This window comes from Pelodiscus sinensis, chromosome 1 (genome assembly GCF_049634645.1).
Source record: "Pelodiscus sinensis isolate JC-2024 chromosome 1, ASM4963464v1, whole genome shotgun sequence".
NCBI lineage: Eukaryota > Metazoa > Chordata > Testudines > Trionychidae > Pelodiscus > Pelodiscus sinensis.
Genome location: NC_134711.1, coordinates 2,866,171 through 2,886,604, shown reverse-complemented (window position 1 = coordinate 2,886,604; position 20,434 = coordinate 2,866,171). Strand labels below are relative to the sequence as shown.

At 69.6% G+C, this 20,434-nt stretch overlaps 1 protein-coding gene across 1 annotated transcript in view; it reads right to left on the bottom strand.

Annotated features, from left to right (window-relative positions):
• Positions 1 to 20,434, bottom strand: part of LOC142827995 (protocadherin-15-like) — a 50,642-nt gene that overhangs the window by 10,000 nt on the left and 20,208 nt on the right. Inside the window, exons 4-14 of the mRNA XM_075924982.1 lie at positions 19,263 to 19,322; positions 14,770 to 14,862; positions 11,816 to 11,902; positions 11,137 to 11,247; positions 6,682 to 6,852; positions 6,506 to 6,596; positions 2,922 to 3,028; positions 2,634 to 2,834; positions 1,571 to 1,702; positions 911 to 989; positions 455 to 648 (exon numbers count right to left, since the gene is read on the bottom strand). Coding sequence (XP_075781097.1) covers positions 455 to 648; positions 911 to 989; positions 1,571 to 1,702; positions 2,634 to 2,834; positions 2,922 to 3,028; positions 6,506 to 6,596; positions 6,682 to 6,852; positions 11,137 to 11,247; positions 11,816 to 11,902; positions 14,770 to 14,862; positions 19,263 to 19,322 — 1,326 coding nt within the window. The remainder of the gene's footprint in view (positions 1 to 454; positions 649 to 910; positions 990 to 1,570; positions 1,703 to 2,633; positions 2,835 to 2,921; positions 3,029 to 6,505; positions 6,597 to 6,681; positions 6,853 to 11,136; positions 11,248 to 11,815; positions 11,903 to 14,769; positions 14,863 to 19,262; positions 19,323 to 20,434) is intronic.

The following is a 20,434-nucleotide window of genomic DNA, read 5'->3' as shown; positions in this document are numbered from 1 at the left end:
GGGAGTGGCAGAGCCGGGGGTCCACGCTGAAACCCACCGATGTAAGCAACCAGGTGCGGGATGGGCCGGGCGGGCTGCCCCGGCCAGTCGTCAGGGGCCACCCCGCTGGCCCCCCCATGCGTGTGTCAGGTCCCCCCTACACGCCCACGGGGCCCCAGGCCTGCTGCCCAGTGCGACGTGTCTGGGGGCCCCTCCCTACATCAGTCAGTGCCCTGCCCGGGGTGAATCCCCCCCGCCCCACAGGACACCCTCCATAGGGCAGGCTTCCCACGGTCCTCCCTCGGCCGCCCCAGGGATCCCCCCAGGACTCTGCTGCCCCCGGCCCGTCCGCCAGGCGTGCGCTGGAGTCAGGAGCGGAGTGGGGGGGGGGGGCTGGGCCAGCCCGACGCACCCCCTGCCCCAGTGGAAGCCCAGGGCCCCCCAGCCCAGAGCCCGCGGGGGAGGGGCTCCTTACCACGTTGGGGTGCTTCTCGATGGCCAGGGCGGCCCTCTCCACGGCCTGCTGGTGGCGCTGCCGGCGCCTCATGGCGCGCACGACCAGGCCCAGGGTGGCGGCGGTGAGCAGCAGCAGGGCCCCCAGGCTGCCGGCGAGGACCCCCGGGTCCAGCGGGCCCTGGCCCTGTCCGCCCTCGGCGGGGTCCGCGGGGGCTGCGGGGGAAGGGCAGGGACCCGGTCAGGGGGCGTCCCGGCAAACGGGGGCGCCCAGCCCTGGCAGGCTCTCGCGGCCACAGCCCGGCTGGCGGTCGGGTGCCAGCCCCCGCGGGGACCGGCCCACTCGGTTCCCTGGCCGCCGAGGGAGGACGCCCTTCCGGGATCGCCTCCAGGAGCACAGGGGTCGGGCTGAGCCCCTGGGACCGGTCGGCACCCCCAGAGACAGCCCCAGCCCCCAGAGCGCCCCCCGGCTCCGCACCTGCCTGGCCTGGCCACAGCACCTCCACGCCGACCGTGGTGTCCGTGGTCTCCCCGGATTCCGCATCGCGGGCGATGACCTAGGCAGAGAAGCTGCGCTCAGACCCCCAGCGCGGAGAGCACCCCGGGGAGCCGGCGCCTGGGAACGGCCCTCGCGGCCGCACACCCCCGGACCAGGCCCCCGCTGCCTAAAAGCGCTGTTGCAGGGTGGGTTTGAGTTCTGTTCCCAGCTCTGGCAGGAGAGCGGGGGCTAGTGGTTAGCGCAGGAGCTGAGCATCAGGACCCTGGGTTCTCTTCCACCGGAGGGGCACGGAGTCCGTGGGCACAGTCCCCGGGAGGCAGCTGGCAGAGGGAGGCACCAGGGCCCCGGGGGTGCTCCGGAGAGCCGGTGAGCCTGCGGTGCCCACTGGCGGGTCCGACCCACGCACCGGGGGAACAGCCGTACCAGCGGCTCAGGGCTTCCGGGAGCAGGCACCGGAACACTTCAGTGTCAGGAGCCCGCGGGCACCCAGAGGTCTTCCAGGAGCCAGGGGGTCACGGCCTTAGCCAGAGCCGAGACGTGCCTGGAGGAGGAGGAAAAGTCTCCAGCCCCCAGGGTGCTGCTGCCGGGCCCCACGGCGAGACGCCCGGGGCGGGGGGCGGGGGCCCGGCCGGGCCTTACCTGCAGGGCATAGCGCTGGAGGGCGCGGAGCCGGTCGGCTCGGGCCACCAGGAGCCCGCCCGGCGCGATGCAGAAGAGCTGGCTGTGGTTGCCCTGGGGCGCCAGGCTGTACTGCACTTGCGGGTTGAAGCCCTGCGGGAGCAGCAGGCGGGTGAGCGCGGCGGGCGGGCGGGCGGAGAGAGGTGGAGCCCCCCCGCCCAGGACCTCGTCGGGCAGAGACGCACGGGCACTGCCACCCTCCTGGCGCCACCTGGCACCCGGCGGAGGGGCAGCGTGCCAAGCACCAGGGGCACCCACCGGGCCCGCGCCTTGGCCGTGAAGCGGGGCCAGGCAGTTGCCAGCTGGGCACCTGGCACAGACAGCCATGGGGGGGGGTCTTCCATAGACTGGCACCGACAGGGCCCCACAGAGCACATGTGCTAGTGGGCATCACCACTCGGCTGGGGGAGGGGGGTGAGGAGAAGGCTCAGTCATGGGCAGGGCAGGGGCGGGGCAGGGGGAACAGGTCCCAGGCAGGGCACAGAGAGTGGGCGGGGGGCATGGGTCCCAGGTGGGAAGGAGGAAGGGCGGGGGGGGGCAGGCCCTGGGCAGGGATCAGGAAGGGGCAGGGGGTGTGGGCCCCAGACAGGGCGCAGAGAGGGGGCAGGGAGCAAAGGCCCTGGGCAGAGATTAGGAAGGGGCGGGGGACATGGGCCCTGGGCAGAGAGGAGGAGGGGCAGAGGGCACAGGCTCCAGGTGGGGGTCAGGAGGGGCAGGCCCCAGGCTGGGTGCAGAGTGGCGGGGGACATGGGCCCTGGGCAGAGAGGAGGGGGGCAGAGGGCACAGGCTCCGGGTGGGGGGCAGGGTGCAGAGAGTGGCGGGGGACATGGGCCCTGGGCAGAGAGGAGGGGGGCAGAGGGCACAGGCTCTGGGTGGGGGGCAGGGTGCAGAGAGTGGCGGGGGACATGGGCCCTGGGCAGAGAGGAGGGGGGCAGAGGGCACAGGCTCCGGGTGGGCGGCAGGGTGCAGAGAGGGGGCGGGGGGCACGGGCCCTGGGCAGAGAGAAGCAGGAGACGTGACTCACGTCGGGAAAGTCGGCGTCGTCGGCCTGCAGCACCAGGGCCCGGCCGCCGTAGGTCAGCAGCAGCGCGGCCGGGCCGGGCTCCTCCCGCGCGAAGGCCTGGTACTGGGCCCGGCCGAAGTGCGGCGGGTGCGCGTTGGCCGCCAGGACCCTCACCCGCGCCTCCGTCACCGCGTACTTGCTGGCGTCGTTGACCTGCCAGGCCTGGGGGGCACAGACGGGCGCAGGCTCAGAGCCGGGGCGTCTCTCCTGGGCCCCGCGGGCGCCCGAGCCCGGCCCGGCCGCACCTACCATGACGCTGAGGCTGAAGACGGGCGTGTGGGTGCGGCTCTCTGCTGGCCGCAGCATGGTGATGGCGCCCGTCACGTTGTCGATGTGGAACCTGCCGTGGTCCGTGCCTGGGGGGAGAAGAACGTGGCCAGGGCAGGGGGTGGCTCTGGATCATGGCCTGCCTGCTGGAGGGTATGTGGCTGCTCAGAGCCACGGATACCAGCCCAAAATACAGGATGCCCCACAGAACCCTGGGGTACCACGCAGGGCCACGGTACCGACCCAAACTATGGGGTGCCACACAGAGCCATGCAGTGACACACAGAGCCACGGGTACTGCCCCAGCCCACAGAGTGCCATGCCATGCCACGCGATAGGGTGCCACACAGAGCCACGGTACTGCCCCAGCCCACGGGGTGCCACACCAAGCCATGAGGTGCCACGCCGAGTCGTGGGGTGCCATGCAGAGCCACAGGTACTGCCCCAACCCACAGGGTGCCACCCAGAGCCACAGAGTGCAGGCGCCACCCAGAGCCATTTGATGCAGGAGCCATAGGTGCCATGCCGAGCCATGGAATGTGAGTGCCACCCGGAGCCAGGGGGTGCCACGCAGAGCCACGGAGCACAGGTGTCCCCAGAACCCAGGTGCTGCTCTCAGCAGGGCAGCGTAATGCAATGCCACACCGCTGGCGCATGGGTTGCAGTGCATGCTGGGACTCTTGATCCCTCACAAGTGCACCCATTGGCCAGTATCGTGCCCCACCCCACCCTACCCCACCCCACCCCGCATACTAAGGCTCGGTGGCATTTTTAGCAGCCCTGGCCCCAGCAGTGCACCCCGCCCCCTCACTGCTGCTGGCGCTCAGGGCTCTGCTGTGCTCCGGCAGCCTGACCTGACACAAACACTAACTCTGCGCCCAGCTCTGGGGTGATGCGCTGACAGACGAAGAACCAGGTGGCTGCCCAGAGAGCCAGAGGCCACCCGGGGGAACAGCCATGCGGCCTCCAGGAACCCCACAAGAGCGTCTGCTCACGGGGACAGCAGGGACAGCACTCCTGCCCTCTGAGCCCCGGACCCTCCTGGTTATGCCGTAGGAGAATCCCCTTTTGCCATTAGCCCTATAGGGCCAATGACACACGGGAGCAGCGTTGACTGGCCATACACAGCCCTGCTGCAATAAGAGGGAGTTTCCAGGCTGCCCCAGACTCTGGGTCCCCCCCATGGTGCCACACAGAGCCCACGCCAGGGAGACCGGAAAGAATGGCTGCCTCTTACGAGACCGGGCTGACAGCCACGCGCTGGCCTTTTTCTGTCACCAGATGGGAAGGCCTGAACCCCAGGGCCTCCCGCCGGACCACGGTCCCCACTTCCCTGCTGTCTGTCTGTCTGTCCGTGCACTGTCGGGGGTCAGTCAATTCCGGGGTGGGGGCCAGTGCTGCGGAGCCCCGGGGTGGGAGGAAGGGGGGAGTTCGAAGGGGGGTTGCACAGGGGGGCGCTCGGTGCCCGGAGGTTACTGGTTCAATGTGACAAAGGAGGGGAGCGTGTTGTTGCAGAGAACAGCCCAGAACTGCAACCAACGTGTCCGGTACCCTGGCGCCCCCGGCCCTGCTCAGAGGACACGGCCGGTCGACAGACGAGGGGCTGCAGAGGGGAGACCCCAGCGGCTGAGCCAGCGGGTCCCATGCGAGGGGAGAACATCGGACAGGGAGGGAGGTGGAGAAGAGACCCAGGCCGCCCTCTTACCTGGGGGGGAAGGGCTGTTGCTGGGGGTATTGGAGGCTCTGCTGGGAAACTGAGGCTGGTTTTTTGGGGTGACTGAGGGCAGAGAAGGCAGGACTCGCCAGCCCACTGCCGTGTGGGGCTGAGGGCCCAGGCCTACAGGCAGGGCCGACTTATCGATTAGGCACAGTGCCTAGGGCCCACGATACTTTTAGTGGCCTACGAAAATGTTTTCGTTTCCTTTAAAAGCAGAAATAAAACATGAACGTTGAGGCTGGAAGACGATGTTTTAATTTTTTTCTCGCTTCAGAAAAAAACGAAACTTTCGGGGCCCACGAAAATCGATTACATTTTGCCTAAAAAAAATTAAATGTTGAAGAATTGAAAGCGATACCCAAAATAATGTGTAATATGGATATTGCAGGGCTCGCCGAACCGCAGCGACCCCGCTCACCAGCCGCGCTGTCCGGCGAGCTGCATCGGCGCAGGTGGTTCGGCGCATGCGCAGATCTCCCGAACCCGGCTCCTCCGGGTTGCAAGCGACTCGCCACGGGCAAGGAGATTGAATTATTTGTTGAGCCCCGGAGGGGCCCACGAAGGAAAAAGTGCCTAGCGCCCACGAAAGTCATAACGCGGCCCTGCCTACAGCCCTGGGGGATCCTTTGCGGCGTTCGAAGCTCAACAGACCCTCCTGTTTTGCTGGCTGACAGTCGCTCTGGGCTGGGGAACAGGGGGGTGTTATTCCTCCTGGGAGGGGAGGCCCCGGGGGTCCGGAGGGAGGGGACCCCCCGAGGGGGCTCACGGCGGAGGCAGGTGGCTGGAGGCCAAGAGGCGCCGTCCGGAAGGCGGAGGGGCGGACTCCCCGGGTGAGAGTGGGCCCCCGAGAGAGGGTCGCCGACCTGGAGAGGGGGGCCCCGGGGACGGACGGGCACCACCTGAGAGCCAGGACACGGTCCACGTGGGGCACCCAGAGGAGGCAGCTCCAGGCCAGAGCCCCATCGTAGGGCCCGATCTCAGCGCTGAGCCAGCGCCGCCGCGCAGAACCGGCGCCCCCCGGCTGGCCCGGCTCCTGACGGGCCCCGTTCCTCCGTCTCGCCGGGAGCCCGCCGGGTCGGGGGGAGCGCGAATAAATGCAGCAGGATCCGGCGGCGGGAGGCGCTTTCGCCCGTCAAAGACCCAAGTGCCCTCTCGGGGGCGCCCCAAGGGGGTTAACCCCCCACCTCCTCCGCGGAGCCTCGCGGCCCTCACCCTCCTGCTGCCCAGGGAATGTCAGCTGGTGGGGGCTGGGGGGGGGGGCGCTGCATGGCGGGCAGCTGCTCTTGGAGCCAGGTCCCCCTATCCCTGTCCTGCCCCCCCCGCCTCCCAGAGCCCCTGACCTCAGTGCAGTGCTCCCTGGGGGGGCAGGTCTCCCCTTCTCCCCATGGGGGGGCGTGGCCTGGAGCAGGGCTGGGGGCCCTAGCAAGGGGGGCCGGGCTGGGTCTCTCGGGGTGCCACCCCTCCGAACAAGGGCCCAGGGCCTCAACCTGGGCGCACAAGACGGACGACCTTAGAGGGAACCCGGCCGGCGGCCTGTCAGGCGACGCCTGGGCCCCAGGGAGGGGGAGGGTGGCGGGGGATTTCGTGCGGGTCGCAGGGCCCGGCAGCGAGCGTGCGAGCAGGCTGGGCACGAGGGTGCCGGCGTGGCCGTGGCGATGGGCCCGGTGCCCTCACGGGGCCCGATCCTGAGGCTCCAGGGTCCCTCCAGCAACGCGCCGCATCCGGCCAGTGCTCCGCGGCGCAGCCCGTGTGCCGGAGCCGCGGGTCCTGGCTCGGAGGCACCCCAGAAGGGGCTGGTTCCCCTCTCGCCGGCAGCTCTGGCGTCCGTCCCAGGCTGCCCGGCCCCTACCTGCGAGGATGGCGTAGGTGACAGCAGCCTTCAGCTCCCGGTCGCCGTCTTCCGCGTAGACCGAGCCGGGGAGGAAGTGCAAAGGGCCCTCCTGGGGGAGACCCAGAAAGGCCGGTGAGACCCCCCCAAGCCCAGGAGCCTCCGTCTCCCGCCCCCCTCCCCGGCCCGGCGCCTACCGTGACCTCGCCCTCGGTGACATTGGCTGTGTAGACAGGGCTGACGCACACGCGGGTGCCCTCGTGCGCCAGGAAGGTGCACGGCAGGAACTGGGGGTACTGGTCGTCCCCGTCCAGCACGGTGATGCGGATCCGGGCGGAGGAGTTGTACCTCTCCTTCGTGTTCATCTCCTGGGGGGGGAACGAAGCTCCGTGGCCCATCAGCACGCTCCGGCCGCCCCAGGGTCGCCTGCCCCGCCCGCCTTGTGCCGGGGTCTCGTCCTCAAACCCATAAGCCCCAGGGCTAGAAACTCAAAGGCCTCCTGTAAAGCCGCGGCGTGGCCAGCACCCCTTCCAGGGACATCATTCCCTGCCTGCTCTCCTGGTGATTCCCCAGCAGCGCGGGGTGCATGGCATTAGGACTACAAAAAAGGAGGCATCTGTGTAGCCTGAAGAGCTACTAAGCCGCCACTTCGAACCGGCCCCGGTCACGGCGCTGCTCCGCCGGGCTGTTCCGATGCACCCAGGGGCCGCGTTCTGCCCCGGCGCACTCCGCAGCCTCCCTGCCGAAGGAGGGAGCGGCTGGGGACATGCCTGTCCTGCTGAGGGCTTGCCACTTGGGAGACTCTGCGGAGGACTGGGGAACTGGCAGATTGAGGAAAGAGGCGTCCGCTGGCCCATAGAGAGGGGAGGGAAGAGCCTTTCTGTATGCACCTTTCTGTATGCACCTTTCTTGAGCAACCTTGGGTGCCTCTTTGACTCAAACGCCCAACAAACAGTCTGACAAAAACCTCTCTTTGTTAAAGGGCTGGTTTCTCCTCCCCCCAGCCTGGGGCCACACAACGTCCTGCTCCTGTCTAGCCGGGGAGCAGTGCAAGCAGGAGTCCCACGGGCCGTCCATCAGGAAGGAGCAAAAAAAGCACCAGTCCCGTGGGGCGGGTGGGGGCTGCATGAGGGGGAACCGCGCCTGCTGAAGAAGAAAACAACGGCGGTGGGAGGCAACGTGCGGCAAAGCGGGCTGTGCTGCCTTTCCCGCCATCTGGAGCAGCGCCAAATCCCCGGCCAGAGCGGGGGGAGGCGCCGGAGGCAGGGGATGCTCTGGAGATGGGCACAGCCTGGGGTCTGGCACACACGTCAGGCCAGTCCCTAACCGTCCAGCCTGTCTCCCACGCCGTGGCGCATGGCTGGGCCGGCACGCAGAGCCGCTCAGCGCTCGCCCTATTAGGGAAATTAAAAACTAGGATTTAGGACACTCACGTCCAAAGGGGAGCTGACAGGATCACGTCGCCCCCAATTAGCCGGGGGAAGGCCGGCTTAGCACGGTCGGGCAGGGACAGGACCAGCTGGAGGGCAGGGACACGGGCAACAATGGGGAATGGAAATGACACACCCACGGATCCGTGCGTCGCACGCTCACAAGCTGAGCTCTCTCACCGTGGATCTGGCGCACCTGAGCTCTCTCACCACTGATCTCTGTCGCACGCTGATCTCTCTCACTGCCGATCTGTCGCACACAGCTCTCTGTCACACCTACCTCAGATCTCTGTCGCACGCTGATCTCTCTCACCACTGATCTGTCGCACACTGCTCTCTGTCACGCCTACCTCAGATCTCTGTCGCACGCTGATCTCTCTCACCGCTGATCTGTCGCACACTGCTCTCTGTCACACCTACCACAGATCTCTGTCGCACGCTGATCTCTCTCACCACTGATCTGTCGCACACTGCTCTCTGTCACGCCTACCTCAGATCTCTGTCGCACGATGATCTCTCTCACCGCTGATCTGTCGCACACTGCTCTCTGTCACACCTACCACAGATCTCTGTCGCACGCTGATCTCTCTCACTGCTGATCTGTCGCACGCTGAGCTCTCTCACTGCTGATCTGTCGCACACTGCTCTCTGTCACACCTACCTCAGATCTCAGTCGCACGCTGAGCTCTCTCACTGCTGATCTGTCGCACGCTGAGCTCTCTCACTGCTGATCTGTCGCACACTGCTCTCTGTCACACCTACCTCAGATCTCAGTCGCACGCTGATCTCTCTCACCGCTGATCTGTGTCACACACAACTCTCTGTCACACCCAACCCAGATCTCTGGTGCACGCTGAACTCTCTCACCACTGATCTCTGTCGCACCTACCTCAGATCTCTGGTGCATGCTGAACTCTCTCACCGTTGATCTGTCGCACACTGCTCTCTGTCACACCCACCCCAGATCTCTGGTGCACTCTGAACTCTCTCACCGCTGATCTCTGTTGCACACTGGTCTCTGTCACACCTACCTCAGATCTCTGTCGCACGCTGAGCTCTCTCACCGCTGATCTCTGTCGCACGCTGAGCTCTCTCACCTCAGATCTCTGTCGCATGCTGAGCTCTCTCACCTCTGATCTCTGTCGCACACTGAGCTCTCTCATCTCTGATCTCTGTCGCACGCTGAGCTCTGTCACACCTACCCCAGATCTCTGTCACAGCCTGATTCTGGCCTGCATATTTATACCTGCCTCTGGAAATTTCCACTACATGCATCTGACGAAGTGGGTCTTTGCCCACGAAAGCTCATGCTCCTACACTTCAGTTAGTCTCTAAGGTGCCACAGGACTCCTCGCCGCTATTGCAGATTCAGACTAACACGGCGACCCCTCTGATGCCAATCTCTGTGTCCATTGCATTCACAGCTCACCCTGATCTCTCCGTCTCCCTCACACCCCTCATGCCCAGAGAGCTCTGTCACCCACAGACAAATTTCTCTGCATCTTTCCACACACGCACACACAAATGCACGGATCTGTGTGTCTGTCACACTCACCGGCTCCAGCCCCCCAACACACACACACACCTCACACGGATCTCGGTGTGTCTCACACACAGACATGCAGATGTCTGTCGCACTCTCTCTCTCTCACACTCACACACACATACACACTGATCCCTGCTCCCCACTCCAAGCAGAGCTGCATTAGCACAAGCTAGGTACTGTTTAGCGTGTGCAGCTTGCCCCCGCAGGGACCCCAGCACCCATCTCCGGGGTCCCCAGCACCCACCTCCCACGGGGACCTCAGCACCCCATCTCCCTCAGGGACCCCAGCACCCATCACTCCAGGGACCACGTGTGATGGCATGGGGGCAGCCGAGGATTCGCTCACCACTGTGCACTCCAGAAGCATCTGGCACAAGGCAGATTGGGAGCTAATTGCTTAGACCTGGGTGATTAGCGAGCTAACGAGGGGATGGTTAAAGGGCCAGGTGGGGGCCAAGGTGGCCTGCTGGCTCCTGCCATAGCTGTTCTGTAGGCGGCAGAGTCCGGCCACAGCCCTGATAGATGGGGCTGGGCAAAGAGAAACCGACAGGCATCCAGGGGGAGGGGAAATCCAGCCAGTGGCTCCGGTGCCTCTAGAAACGCTGGGAGGGCGGCGCAGGGGGAACCGGGGCAGACCCAAGACCCCCCAGGGCGGGCGGGAGCCCTGAGGCAGAGCGGACGGAAATGGGCAGAGTTAAGGAGAACCACACAGGACAAAGGAAGAGGGTGAAAGCGAAGGCGAAAAGGGGGTGGGCTGGAGAGGCCTGGGCGCCGGCGGGGTGGAAGCCAGGGCGAGGAAGGCCACTCCCGCCAGAAGGGGCACATTCACTAGCACTGGAAGTAAAGGGGTTTTCGCGCATGCCTCCCTGGCAACCTGTGGAACTCACCGCCGCTGGAAGTCATGGAAGCAAAGGGCTGAGCAGGACTACAAGGGGCTACCCATTTGGATGGATAGCGGTGGCACAGCAAGGTGTTAAAGCATTGTGGGTGGGTCACAAGCCTTAGCCAGACTCTCGCTGCTGGGGGGCCCAAGGGGACATCCCCTATGGGCATTTTGCCCCATCTCTGTCACCACAGTGTCCCCTGCACCTTCCTCTCCATCAGCTGCTCCTGGCCAGCCTGACAGGACACTGGATTCGACCGACACCCCCCCATCGAGCAATTCCCATGCTCCTAAGCCCAACACACGACCCTCCCTGGAAGCTGGCCCCCAGCTCAGATGGAAGGCCCATCGCACCCGGTATCTGGGCTTCAGCACTAACCAATGCATAATGCTGTGAGGAGGGCAAAACTCTCCTACTACCTGCCATGGGAGGAGAAATGGCTGGGAATTCCTTGTAGACCTCGTGCCGGTCCGGTGGGGCCCGTGAGCAGGGGAACTGCCCCAGTTCCCCATGCCCATCTAGAATGCTTTGGCCATGGGCTTCCCCAGCCCTCAGTATCACACCCAATAATCCACTGCAGCAGGGAGTTCCGCAGATGAAGCCCAACACACTGACTGGAGAAGCTGGCATGACACCTGGGCCTCCGCAGCTACCCCGTCTCTGCGAACAAGGCCCCCTGGCTGGCTGGCTCCCTCTGGCTCTAACAGAGAGGAGAGACTCTGGGACCATGCTGAGGAGCCCACGTGGGCAGAGGGGGCGGGGACGTGGGCAAGTGCGGCGGTGCCCCCTTACCACGGCGTGGACCACCACCTCCAGGTGGCGCTTGGTCTCGAAATCCAGCGCTTTGGCCAGCACGATCTTCCCGCTGTTGGGCAGGTCGATCCGGAAGTACTTGCTGTCGGCCTGGGTGGCAAAGGGGGGATGACACTGGGTGCCCGGCCGCTTGGCGCTGTGCCGCCCGCAGCCTGGTCGCCGGCCACACGGGACCCTGCCCCCCGGCACTGCCCGCCCCGTAACCCCTCCCGCCCCCGCACGACACGTGCAGGCCTGATCCCTGCCCGCCCACGCCCACGCCCGGCGTCCTCGCGCCGCTGGATAATCCACGCCCACGCCAGGGGCCGCCCGGACCGGCTCAGCCCAGCTCCCCTGGCCAGGCCGCGGGGCGGGGCGGGGGCATAGCCGGCGCGGCTGCATGGCCCGCGGGAAGGGAGCGTCCCGGAGCCAGCTGGGCATGGAGCCGGCTTAGCCCAGGGCCACGGGGCCGGCCCAACCCCCTCAAGGGGCCAGTGCTGGCCAGGCAGGGTCCCAGCTTGCCATGTGACAGGAGGCCGGCGCACAGAGGGGCCCTGGCTGTCCCCCATGAGCGGGGAGCTGCCCCCCCCGGCCTGCCTGGCTCCCCCTAGTGCTGAGCAGTGGGAACTGCATCCCCAGGCACCCCCCCCCCCCCCCCGGGGCGAGGGGCGGGACTCACCGAGGCGCTGTCAATCACGTACATGAGGGTGTCTCCGTCCTTGTCCTCCGCCTGGGCGCTGAACACCACGGAGTGCACCGCCGCCAGCTGCAGGGGACGCTGGTTAGGGGCCTGCCCCCCGCCGCACGGGCCTCCTGCCCCCGGCTGTGCCCCACGCCTGCCCCCCGCCGCACGGGCCTCCTGCCCCCGGCTGTGCCCCACGCCTGCCCCCCGCCGCACGGGCCTCCTGCCCCCGGCTGTGCCCCACGCCTGCCCCCCGCCGCACGGGCCTCCTGCCCCCGGCTGTGCCCCACGCCTGCCCCCCGCCGCACGGGCCTCCTGCCCCCGGCTGTGCCCCACGCCTGCCCCCCGCTGCATGGGCTGCCTGCCCCCAGGCTGTGCCCCACGCCTGCCCCCCGCCGCACGGGCCTCCTGCCCCCGGCTGTGCCCCACGCCTGCCCCCCGCTGCATGGGCCGCCTGCCCCCCGGCTGTGCCCCACGCCTGCCCCCCGCCGCACGGGCCTCCTGCCCCCGGCTGTGCCCCACGCCTGCCCCCCCGCCGCACGGGCCTCCTGCCCCCGGCTGTGCCCCACGCCTGCCCCCCGCCGCACGGGCCTCCTGCCCCCAGGCTGTGCCCCACGCCTGCCCCCCGCCGCACGGGCCTCCTGCCCCCAGGCTGTGCCCCACACCTGCCCCCCGCCGCACGGGCCTCCTGCCCCCCGGCTGGGCCCCACGCCTGCCCCCCGCCGCACGGGCCTCCTGCCCCCCGGCTGGGCCCCACGCCTGCCCCCCGCCGCACGGGCCTCCTGCCCCCGGCTGTGCCCCACGCCTGCCCCCCGCCGCACGGGCCTCCTGCCCCCCGGCTGGGCCCCACGCCTGCCCCCCCGCCGCACAGGCCTCCTGCCCCCAGGCTGTGCCCCACGCCTGCCCCCCGCCGCACGGGCCTCCTGCCCCCGGCTGTGCCCCACGCCTGCCCCCCGCCGCACGGGCCTCCTGCCCCCAGGCTGTGCCCCACGCCTGCCCCCCCGCCGCACGGGCCTCCTGCCCCCGGCTGTGCCCCACGCCTGCCCCCCGCCGCACGGGCCTCCTGCCCCCGGCTGTGCCCCACGCCTGCCCCCCGCCGCACGGGCCTCCTGCCCCCCGGCTGTGCCCCACGCCTGCCCCCCGCCGCACGGGCCTCCTGCCCCCGGCTGTGCCCCACGCCTGCCCCCCGCCGCACGGGCCTCCTGCCCCCGGCTGTGCCCCACGCCTGCCCCCCGCCGCACGAGCCTGCTGCCCCCGGCTGTGCCCCACGCCTGCCCCCCGCCGCACGGGCCTCCTGCCCCCCGGCTGGGCCCCACGCCTGCCCCCCGCCGCACGGGCCTCCTGCCCCCCGGCTGTGCCCCACGCCTGCCCCCCGCTGCACGGGCCGCCTGCCCCCAGGCTGTGCCCCACGCCTGCCCCACGCCGCACGGGCCTCCTGCCCCCGGCTGTGCCCCACGCCTGCCCCCCGCCGCACGGGCCGCCTGCCCCCCGGCTGTGCCCCACGCCTGCCCCCCGCCGCACGGGCCTCCTGCCCCCCGGCTGTGCCCCACGCCTGCCCCCCGCCGCACGGGCCGCCTGCCCCCCGGCTGTGCCCCACGCCTGCCCCCCGCCGCACGGGCCGCCTGCCCCCCGGCTGTGCCCCACGCCTGCCCCCCGCCGCACGGGCCTCCTGCCCCCGGCTGTGCCCCACGCCTGCCCCCCGCCGCACGGGCCTCCTGCCCCCGGCTGTGCCCCACGCCTGCCCCCCGCCGCACGGGCCTCCTGCCCCCCGGCTGTGCCCCACGCCTGCCCCCCGCCGCACGGGCCTCCTGCCCCCGGCTGTGCCCCACGCCTGCCCCCCGCCGCACGGGCCTCCTGCCCCCGGCTGTGCCCCACGCCTGCCCCCCGCCGCACGGGCCTCCTGCCCCCCGGCTGTGCCCCACACCTGCTCTCTGACACGTGGGCCTCCTGCCCCCTGGCTGTGCCCCATGCCTGCCCCCGGACACGTGGACCGCCTGCCCCCCGGCTGGGCCCCACGCCTGCCCCCCGACACGTGGGCCTCCTGCCCCCCGGCTGTGCCCCACGCGTGCCCCCCGACACGTGGGCCTCCTGCCCCCTGGCTGTGCCCCACACCTGCCCCCCGACACCTGGGCCTCCTGCCCCCTGGCTGTGCCCCACACCTGCCCCCCGACACGTGGGCCGCCTGCCCCCCGGCTGGGCCCCATGCTTGCCCCCGGACACGTGGGCCTCCTGCCCCCTGGCTGTGCCCCACGCCTGCCCCCGGACACGTGGGCCTCCTGCCCCCCGGCTGGGCCCCACGCCAGCCCCCGGACACGTGGTCCTCCTGCCCCCTGGCTGTGCCCCACGCCTGCCCCCCGACACGTGGGCCGCCTGCCCCCCGGCTGGGCCCCACACCTGCCCCCCGACACGTGGGCCTCCTGCCCTCTGGCTGTGCCCCACACCTGCCCCCCGACATGTGGGCCGCCTGCCCCCCGGCTGGGCCCCACGCCTGCCCCCGGACACGTGGGCCTCCTGCCCCCCCGGCTGTGCCCCATGCCTGCCCCCTGCCATGGGGGCTGCCTGCCCCTTGGCTGCGCCCCACGCCTGCCTCCAGCTGCACAGGCTTCCTGACCCTCAGCTGTGACCCATATCTGCCCCCTGCTGCACAGGAAGCCTGCCCCACAGCTGTGCCCCATGCCTACCTCCATGCCACATGGGCTGTCTGCCCCCCTGGCTGTGCCCCACACTTGCCCAGGCCCCAAGGGCAGGTTCTCACCAGCTGGGCACCACTCTCGAGAGCTCCCCTCCCCCCTCCTGCCCATCCCCTTAGCCTCTGGGCCCCTAGTCACAGGGCTCCACCCCTCCCACACCCTGCGCAGTCCCCACGCTCTGGGCTGGGCTGGGATCGCGGGGTGCAAGGCCCAGCTCTGCCCCAGGCGGGATCCGCCCTCCCTGCCCCCCTCCCCCCGCACCTCACTGATGTTCTGGGCCAGGACGGAGTCCTCCAGGAACCGGGGCCGGTTGTCGTTCTCGTTCAGCACCTGCACGATGATCCGGTACTCGACCTGGGGGGCCAGGCCGGGAGATGGGTGCTGGGCCCCGGGGCACAGGCGGCCTCCAAGGGGGCAAGAGACTGAGGCACCCCAGAGTGACGCCCCATAGACAAACCGCTCGATGTGCCAGGGGGATGCTGCAGACAGAGCCCCTGCCCTGAGCCCCCAATACCCCCACCTCCTCACAGCGCCCCTGCCCTGCACCCCCAATACCCCCACCTCCTCACAGCGCCCCTGCCCTGTGCCCCCAGCACCCCCACCTCCTCACAGTGCCCCTGCCCTGAGCCCCCAATACCCCCACCTCCTCACAGCGCCCCTGCCCTGAGCCCCCAATACCCCCACCTCCTCACAGCGCCCCTGCCCTGCACCCCCAATACCCCCACCTCCTCACAGCGCCCCTGCCCTGCACCCCCAATACCCCCACCTCCTCACAGCGCCCCTGCCCTGTGCCCCCAGCACCCCCACCTCCTCACAGTGCCCCTGCCCTGAGCCCCCAATACCCCCACCTCCTCACAGCGCCCCTGCCCTGCACCCCCAATACCCCCACCTCCTCACAGCGCCCCTGCCCTGCACCCCCAATACCCCCACCTCCTCACAGCGCCCCTGCCCTGCTCCCCCAATACCCCCACCTCCTCACAGCGCCCCTGCCCTGCACCCCCAATACCCCCACCTCCTCACAGCGCCCCTGCCCTGCTCCCCCAATACCCCCCCACCTCCTCACAGCGCCCCTGCCCTGCGCCCCCAATACCCCCCACCTCCTCCTCACAGCACCCCTGCCCTGCTCCCCCAATACCCCCCCGCCTCCTCACAGCGCCCCTGCCCTGTTCCCCCAATACCCCCCCGCCTCCTCACAGCACCCCTGCCCTGCGCCCCCAATACCCCCCCACCTCCTCACAGCGCCCCTGCCCTGCACCCCCAATACCCCCACCTCCTCACAGCGCCCCTGCCCTGCGCCCCCAATACCCCCCCACCTCCTCACAGCGCCCCTGCCCTGCGCCCCCAATACCCCCACCTCCTCACAGCGCCCCTGCCCTGCACCCCCAATACCCCCACCTCCTCACAGCGCCCCTGCCCTGCGCCCCCAATACCCCCCCACCTCCTCACAGCGCCCCTGCCCTGTGCCCCCAGCACCCCCACCTCCTCACAGCGCCCCTGCCCTGCACCCCCAATACCCCCACCTCCTCACAGCGCCCCTGCCCTGCGCCCCCAATACCCCCACCTCCTCACAGCGCCCCTGCCCTGCGCCCCCAATACCCCCCCACCTCCTCACAGCACCCCTGCCCTGCGCCCCCAATACTCCCCCACCTCCTCACAGCACCCCTGCCCTGCTCCCCCAATACCCCCACCTCCTCACAGCGCCCCTGCCCTGCGCCCCCAATACCCCCACCTCCTCACAGCGCCCCTGCCCTGTGCCCCCAGCACCCCCACCTCCTCACAGCGCCCCTGCCCTGCGCCCCCAATACCCCCCCACCTCCTCACAGCACCCCTGCCCTGCGCCCCCAATACTCCCCCACCTCCTCACAGCACCCCTGCCCTGCTCCCCCAATACCCCCCCGCCTCCTCACAGCGCCCCTGCCCTGCTCCCCCAATACCCCCCCGCCTCCTCACAGCGCCCCTGCCCTGCGCCCCCAATACCCCCACCTCCTCACAGCGCCCCTGCCCTGTGCCCCCAGCACCCCCACCTCCTCACAGCGCCCCTGCCCTGCGCCCCCAATACCCCCCCACCTCCTCACAGCACCCCTGCCCTGCGCCCCCAATACTCCCCCACCTCCTCACAGCACCCCTGCCCTGCTCCCCCAATACCCCCCCGCCTCCTCACAGCGCCCCTGCCCTGCTCCCCCAATACCCCCCCGCCTCCTCACAGCGCCCCTGCCCTGCGCCCCCAATACCCCCACCTCCTCACAGCGCCCCTGCCCTGCTCCCCCAATACCCCCCAGCCTCCTCACAGCGCCCCTGCCCTGCGCCCCCAATACCCCCCACCTCCTCACAGCGCCCCTGCCCTGCTCCCCCAATACCCCCCCGCCTCCTCACAGCGCCCCTGCCCTGTTCCCCCAATACCCCCACGCCTCCTCACAGCGCCCCTGCCCTGCTCCCCCAATACCCCCCAGCCTCCTCACAGCACCCCTGCCCTGCTCCCCCAATACCCCCCAGCCTCCTCACAGCACCCCTGCCCTGCTCCCCCAATACCCCCCCGCCTCCTCACAGCGCCCCTGCCCTGCGCCCCCAATACCCCCACCTCCTCACAGCGCCCCTGCCCTGCTCCCCCAATACCCCCCAGCCTCCTCACAGCGCCCCTGCCCTGCGCCCCCAATACCCCCCACCTCCTCACAGCGCCCCTGCCCTGCGCCCCCAATACCCCCCCACCTCCTCACAGCGCCCCTGCCCTGCTCCCCCAATACCCCCCCGCCTCCTCACAGCGCCCCTGCCCTGTTCCCCCAATACCCCCACGCCTCCTCACAGCGCCCCTGCCCTGCTCCCCCAATACCCCCCAGCCTCCTCACAGCACCCCTGCCCTGCTCCCCCAATACCCCCCAGCCTCCTCACAGCACCCCTGCCCTGCTCCCCCAATACCCCCCTGCCTCCTGACAGCGCCCCTGCCCTGCATCCCAATACCCCCCACCTCCTCACAGCGCCCCTGCTCTGCGTCCCCAATACCCCCCTGCATCCTCACAGCGCCCCTACTCTGCGCCCCAATACCCCCCACCTCCTCACAGTGCCCCTGCCCTGCACCCCCAATACACCCCGCCTCCTCACAGCACCCCTGCCCTGCACCCCCAATCCTCCCCGCCTCCTCACAGCGCCCCTGCCCTGCGCCCCCAATACCCCCCGCCTCGTCACAGCACCCCTGCCCTGCGCCCCCAATACCCCTCTGCCTCCTCACAGCGCCCCTGCCCTGCTCCCCCAATACCCCTCTGCCTCCTCACAGCGCCCCTGCCCTGCGCCCCAATACCCCCCACCTCCTCACAGCACCCCTGCCCTGCGCCCCCAATACCCCTCTGCCTCCTCACAGGACCCCTGCCCTGCGCCCCAATACCCCCCACCTCCTCACAGCGCCCCTGCCCTGCACCCCCAATACCCCCCCGCCTCCTCACAGCACCCCTGCCCTGCACCCCCAATACCCCCCGCCTCCTCACAGCACCCCTGCCCTGCGCCCCCAATACCCCCTGCCCTGCACCCCCAATACCCCTCTGCCTCCTCACAGCGCCCCTGCCCTGCTCCCCCAATACCCCCCGCCTCCTCACAGCACCCCTGCCCTGCTCCCCCAATACCCCCCGCCTCCTCACAGCGCCCCTACCCTGCTCCCCCAATACCCCCCTGCCTCCTCACAGCTCCCCAGCCCTGCGCCCCCAATACCCCCCCCGCCTCCTCACAGCACCCCTGCCCTGCGCCCCCAAAACCCCCCCACCTCTTCACAGCGCCCCTGCCCTGTGCCCCCAATACTCCTCCGCCTCCTCACAGCACCCCTGCCCTGCGCCCCCAATAGCCCCCCGCCTCCTCACAGCACCCCTGCCCTGCGCCCCCAATAGCCCCCCGCCTCCTCACAGCTCCCCAGCCCTGCGCCCCCAATACCCCCCCGCCTCCTCACAGCACCCGTGCCCTGCGCCCCCAATACCCCTCCGCCTCCTCACAGCGCCCCAGCCCTGCGCCCCAATACCCCCCCGCCTCCTCACAGCACCCGTGCCCTGCGCCCCCAATACCCCTCCGCCTCCTCACAGCGCCCCAGCCCTGCGCCCCAATACCCCCCCGCCTCCTCACAGCACCCGTGCCCTGCGCCCCCAATACCCCTCCGCCTCCTCACAGCACCCGTGCCCTGCGCCCCCAATACTCCTCCGCCTCCTCACAGCACCCCAGCCCTGCGCCCCCAATACCCCCCCGCCTCCTCACAGCACCCCAGCCCTGCGCCCCCAATACCCCCCCGCCTCCTCACAGCACCCGTGCCCTGCGCCCCCAATACCCCTCCTTTCCTCACAGCACCCGTGCCCTGCGCCCCCAATACTCCTCCGCCTCCTCACAGCACCCCTGCCCTGCGCCCCCAATATCTCCCCGCCTCCTCCTCACAGTGCCCCTGCCCTGCGCCCCCAGAGCCCCCACCGCCTCCTCACAGCGCCCCCTGCTGAGGGCCCCCCACCTCCTCCCAGCATCCCCTACCCCAAATGCCTCCTCACAGCGCCCCCTGCTGGGAGTGGCGGGCCTGGAGCGGCTCTGCTGGGCTGTCCATCTGACCCCATCCCATAACCACCGAGCCCCACACACCCCTGAGGCAGGGCAGATGGGAACTGAGGCACAGAGCAACTGGGTGACTTGCCCAGGGCCCCCGCATGGTGCCTGCTGCAGAGCAGGGGCTTGACCCCAGGGCTCCGAAATCCCAGGGGAAGCCCTGGGTGCCCTGTCCCGCCCAGGGGGGCCCGTACCGGAGAGAAGCCGTCCTCCGTGCAGGTGAGCGCCACCATCAGCACAGGGGACTCCAGCGCCTGCAAGACACGGGGGGCCGGGGGGAGAGTCCTTAGAAGCGATGGGCCGGCTGCTCCCACCTGCCCACCCTGCGCCCACCCTGCCAGGCTGGGGCACCCCAAGGCCCTGGTGTCAGCGAGGGCTCTGCACAAGAACCAGAGCCAGGGCGCCAGCAACTGCCTGCCCGTAGGGTGCAGGGATGGGGCCCACGCACTTGGCACTGCCGCTGCTCCAGGCACAGGCAGCAGGACACCCGAAGGGGTGGTGGTACCCTGGACACAGGTGGAGGGACAGCCCTGGCACAGGCGGTAGGACACCTGGTGGGGTGGTGCTACGTTGGACACAGGCAGAGGGACAACCCAGGCACAGGCGACAAGACACCTGGTGGGGGGTGTTACCTTGGACACCTGGTGGGGGGGTGCTACCTTGGACACAGGCGGAGAGACAGCCCCGGCACAGGCGGTAGGACACCTGGTAGGGGTTGCTACCTAGGACACAGGCGGAGAGACAGCCCCAGCACAGGCGGTAGGACACCTGGTAGGGGTTGCTACCTAGGACACAGGCGGAGAGACAGCCCTGGCACAGGCGGTAGGACACCTGGTAGGGGTTGCTGCCTAGGACACAGGCGGAGAGACGGCCCCGGCACAGGCGGTAGGACACCTGGTGGGGTGGTGCTACGTTGGACACAGGCAGAGGGACAACCCAGGCACAGGCGACAAGACACCTGGTGGGGGGTGTTACCTTGGACACCTGGTGGGGGGGTGCTACCTTGGACACAGGCGGAGAGACAGCCCCGGCACAGGCGGTAGGACACCTGGTAGGGGTTGCTACCTAGGACACAGGCGGAGAGACAGCCCTGGCACAGGGGGTAGGACACCTGGGGGGTGCTACCTTGGACACAGGTGGAGAGACCGCCCCGGCACAGGTGGTAGGACACCTGGTGGGGGTTGCTGCCTAGGACACAGGCGGAGAGACAGCCCTGGCACAGGTGGTAGGACACCTGGTGGGGGTTGCTGCCTAGGACACAGGCGGAGAGACAGCCCCGGCACAGGTGGTAGGACACCTGGTGGGGGTTGCTGCCTAGGACACAGGCGGAGAGACAGCCCTGGCACAGGTGGTAGGACACCTGGTG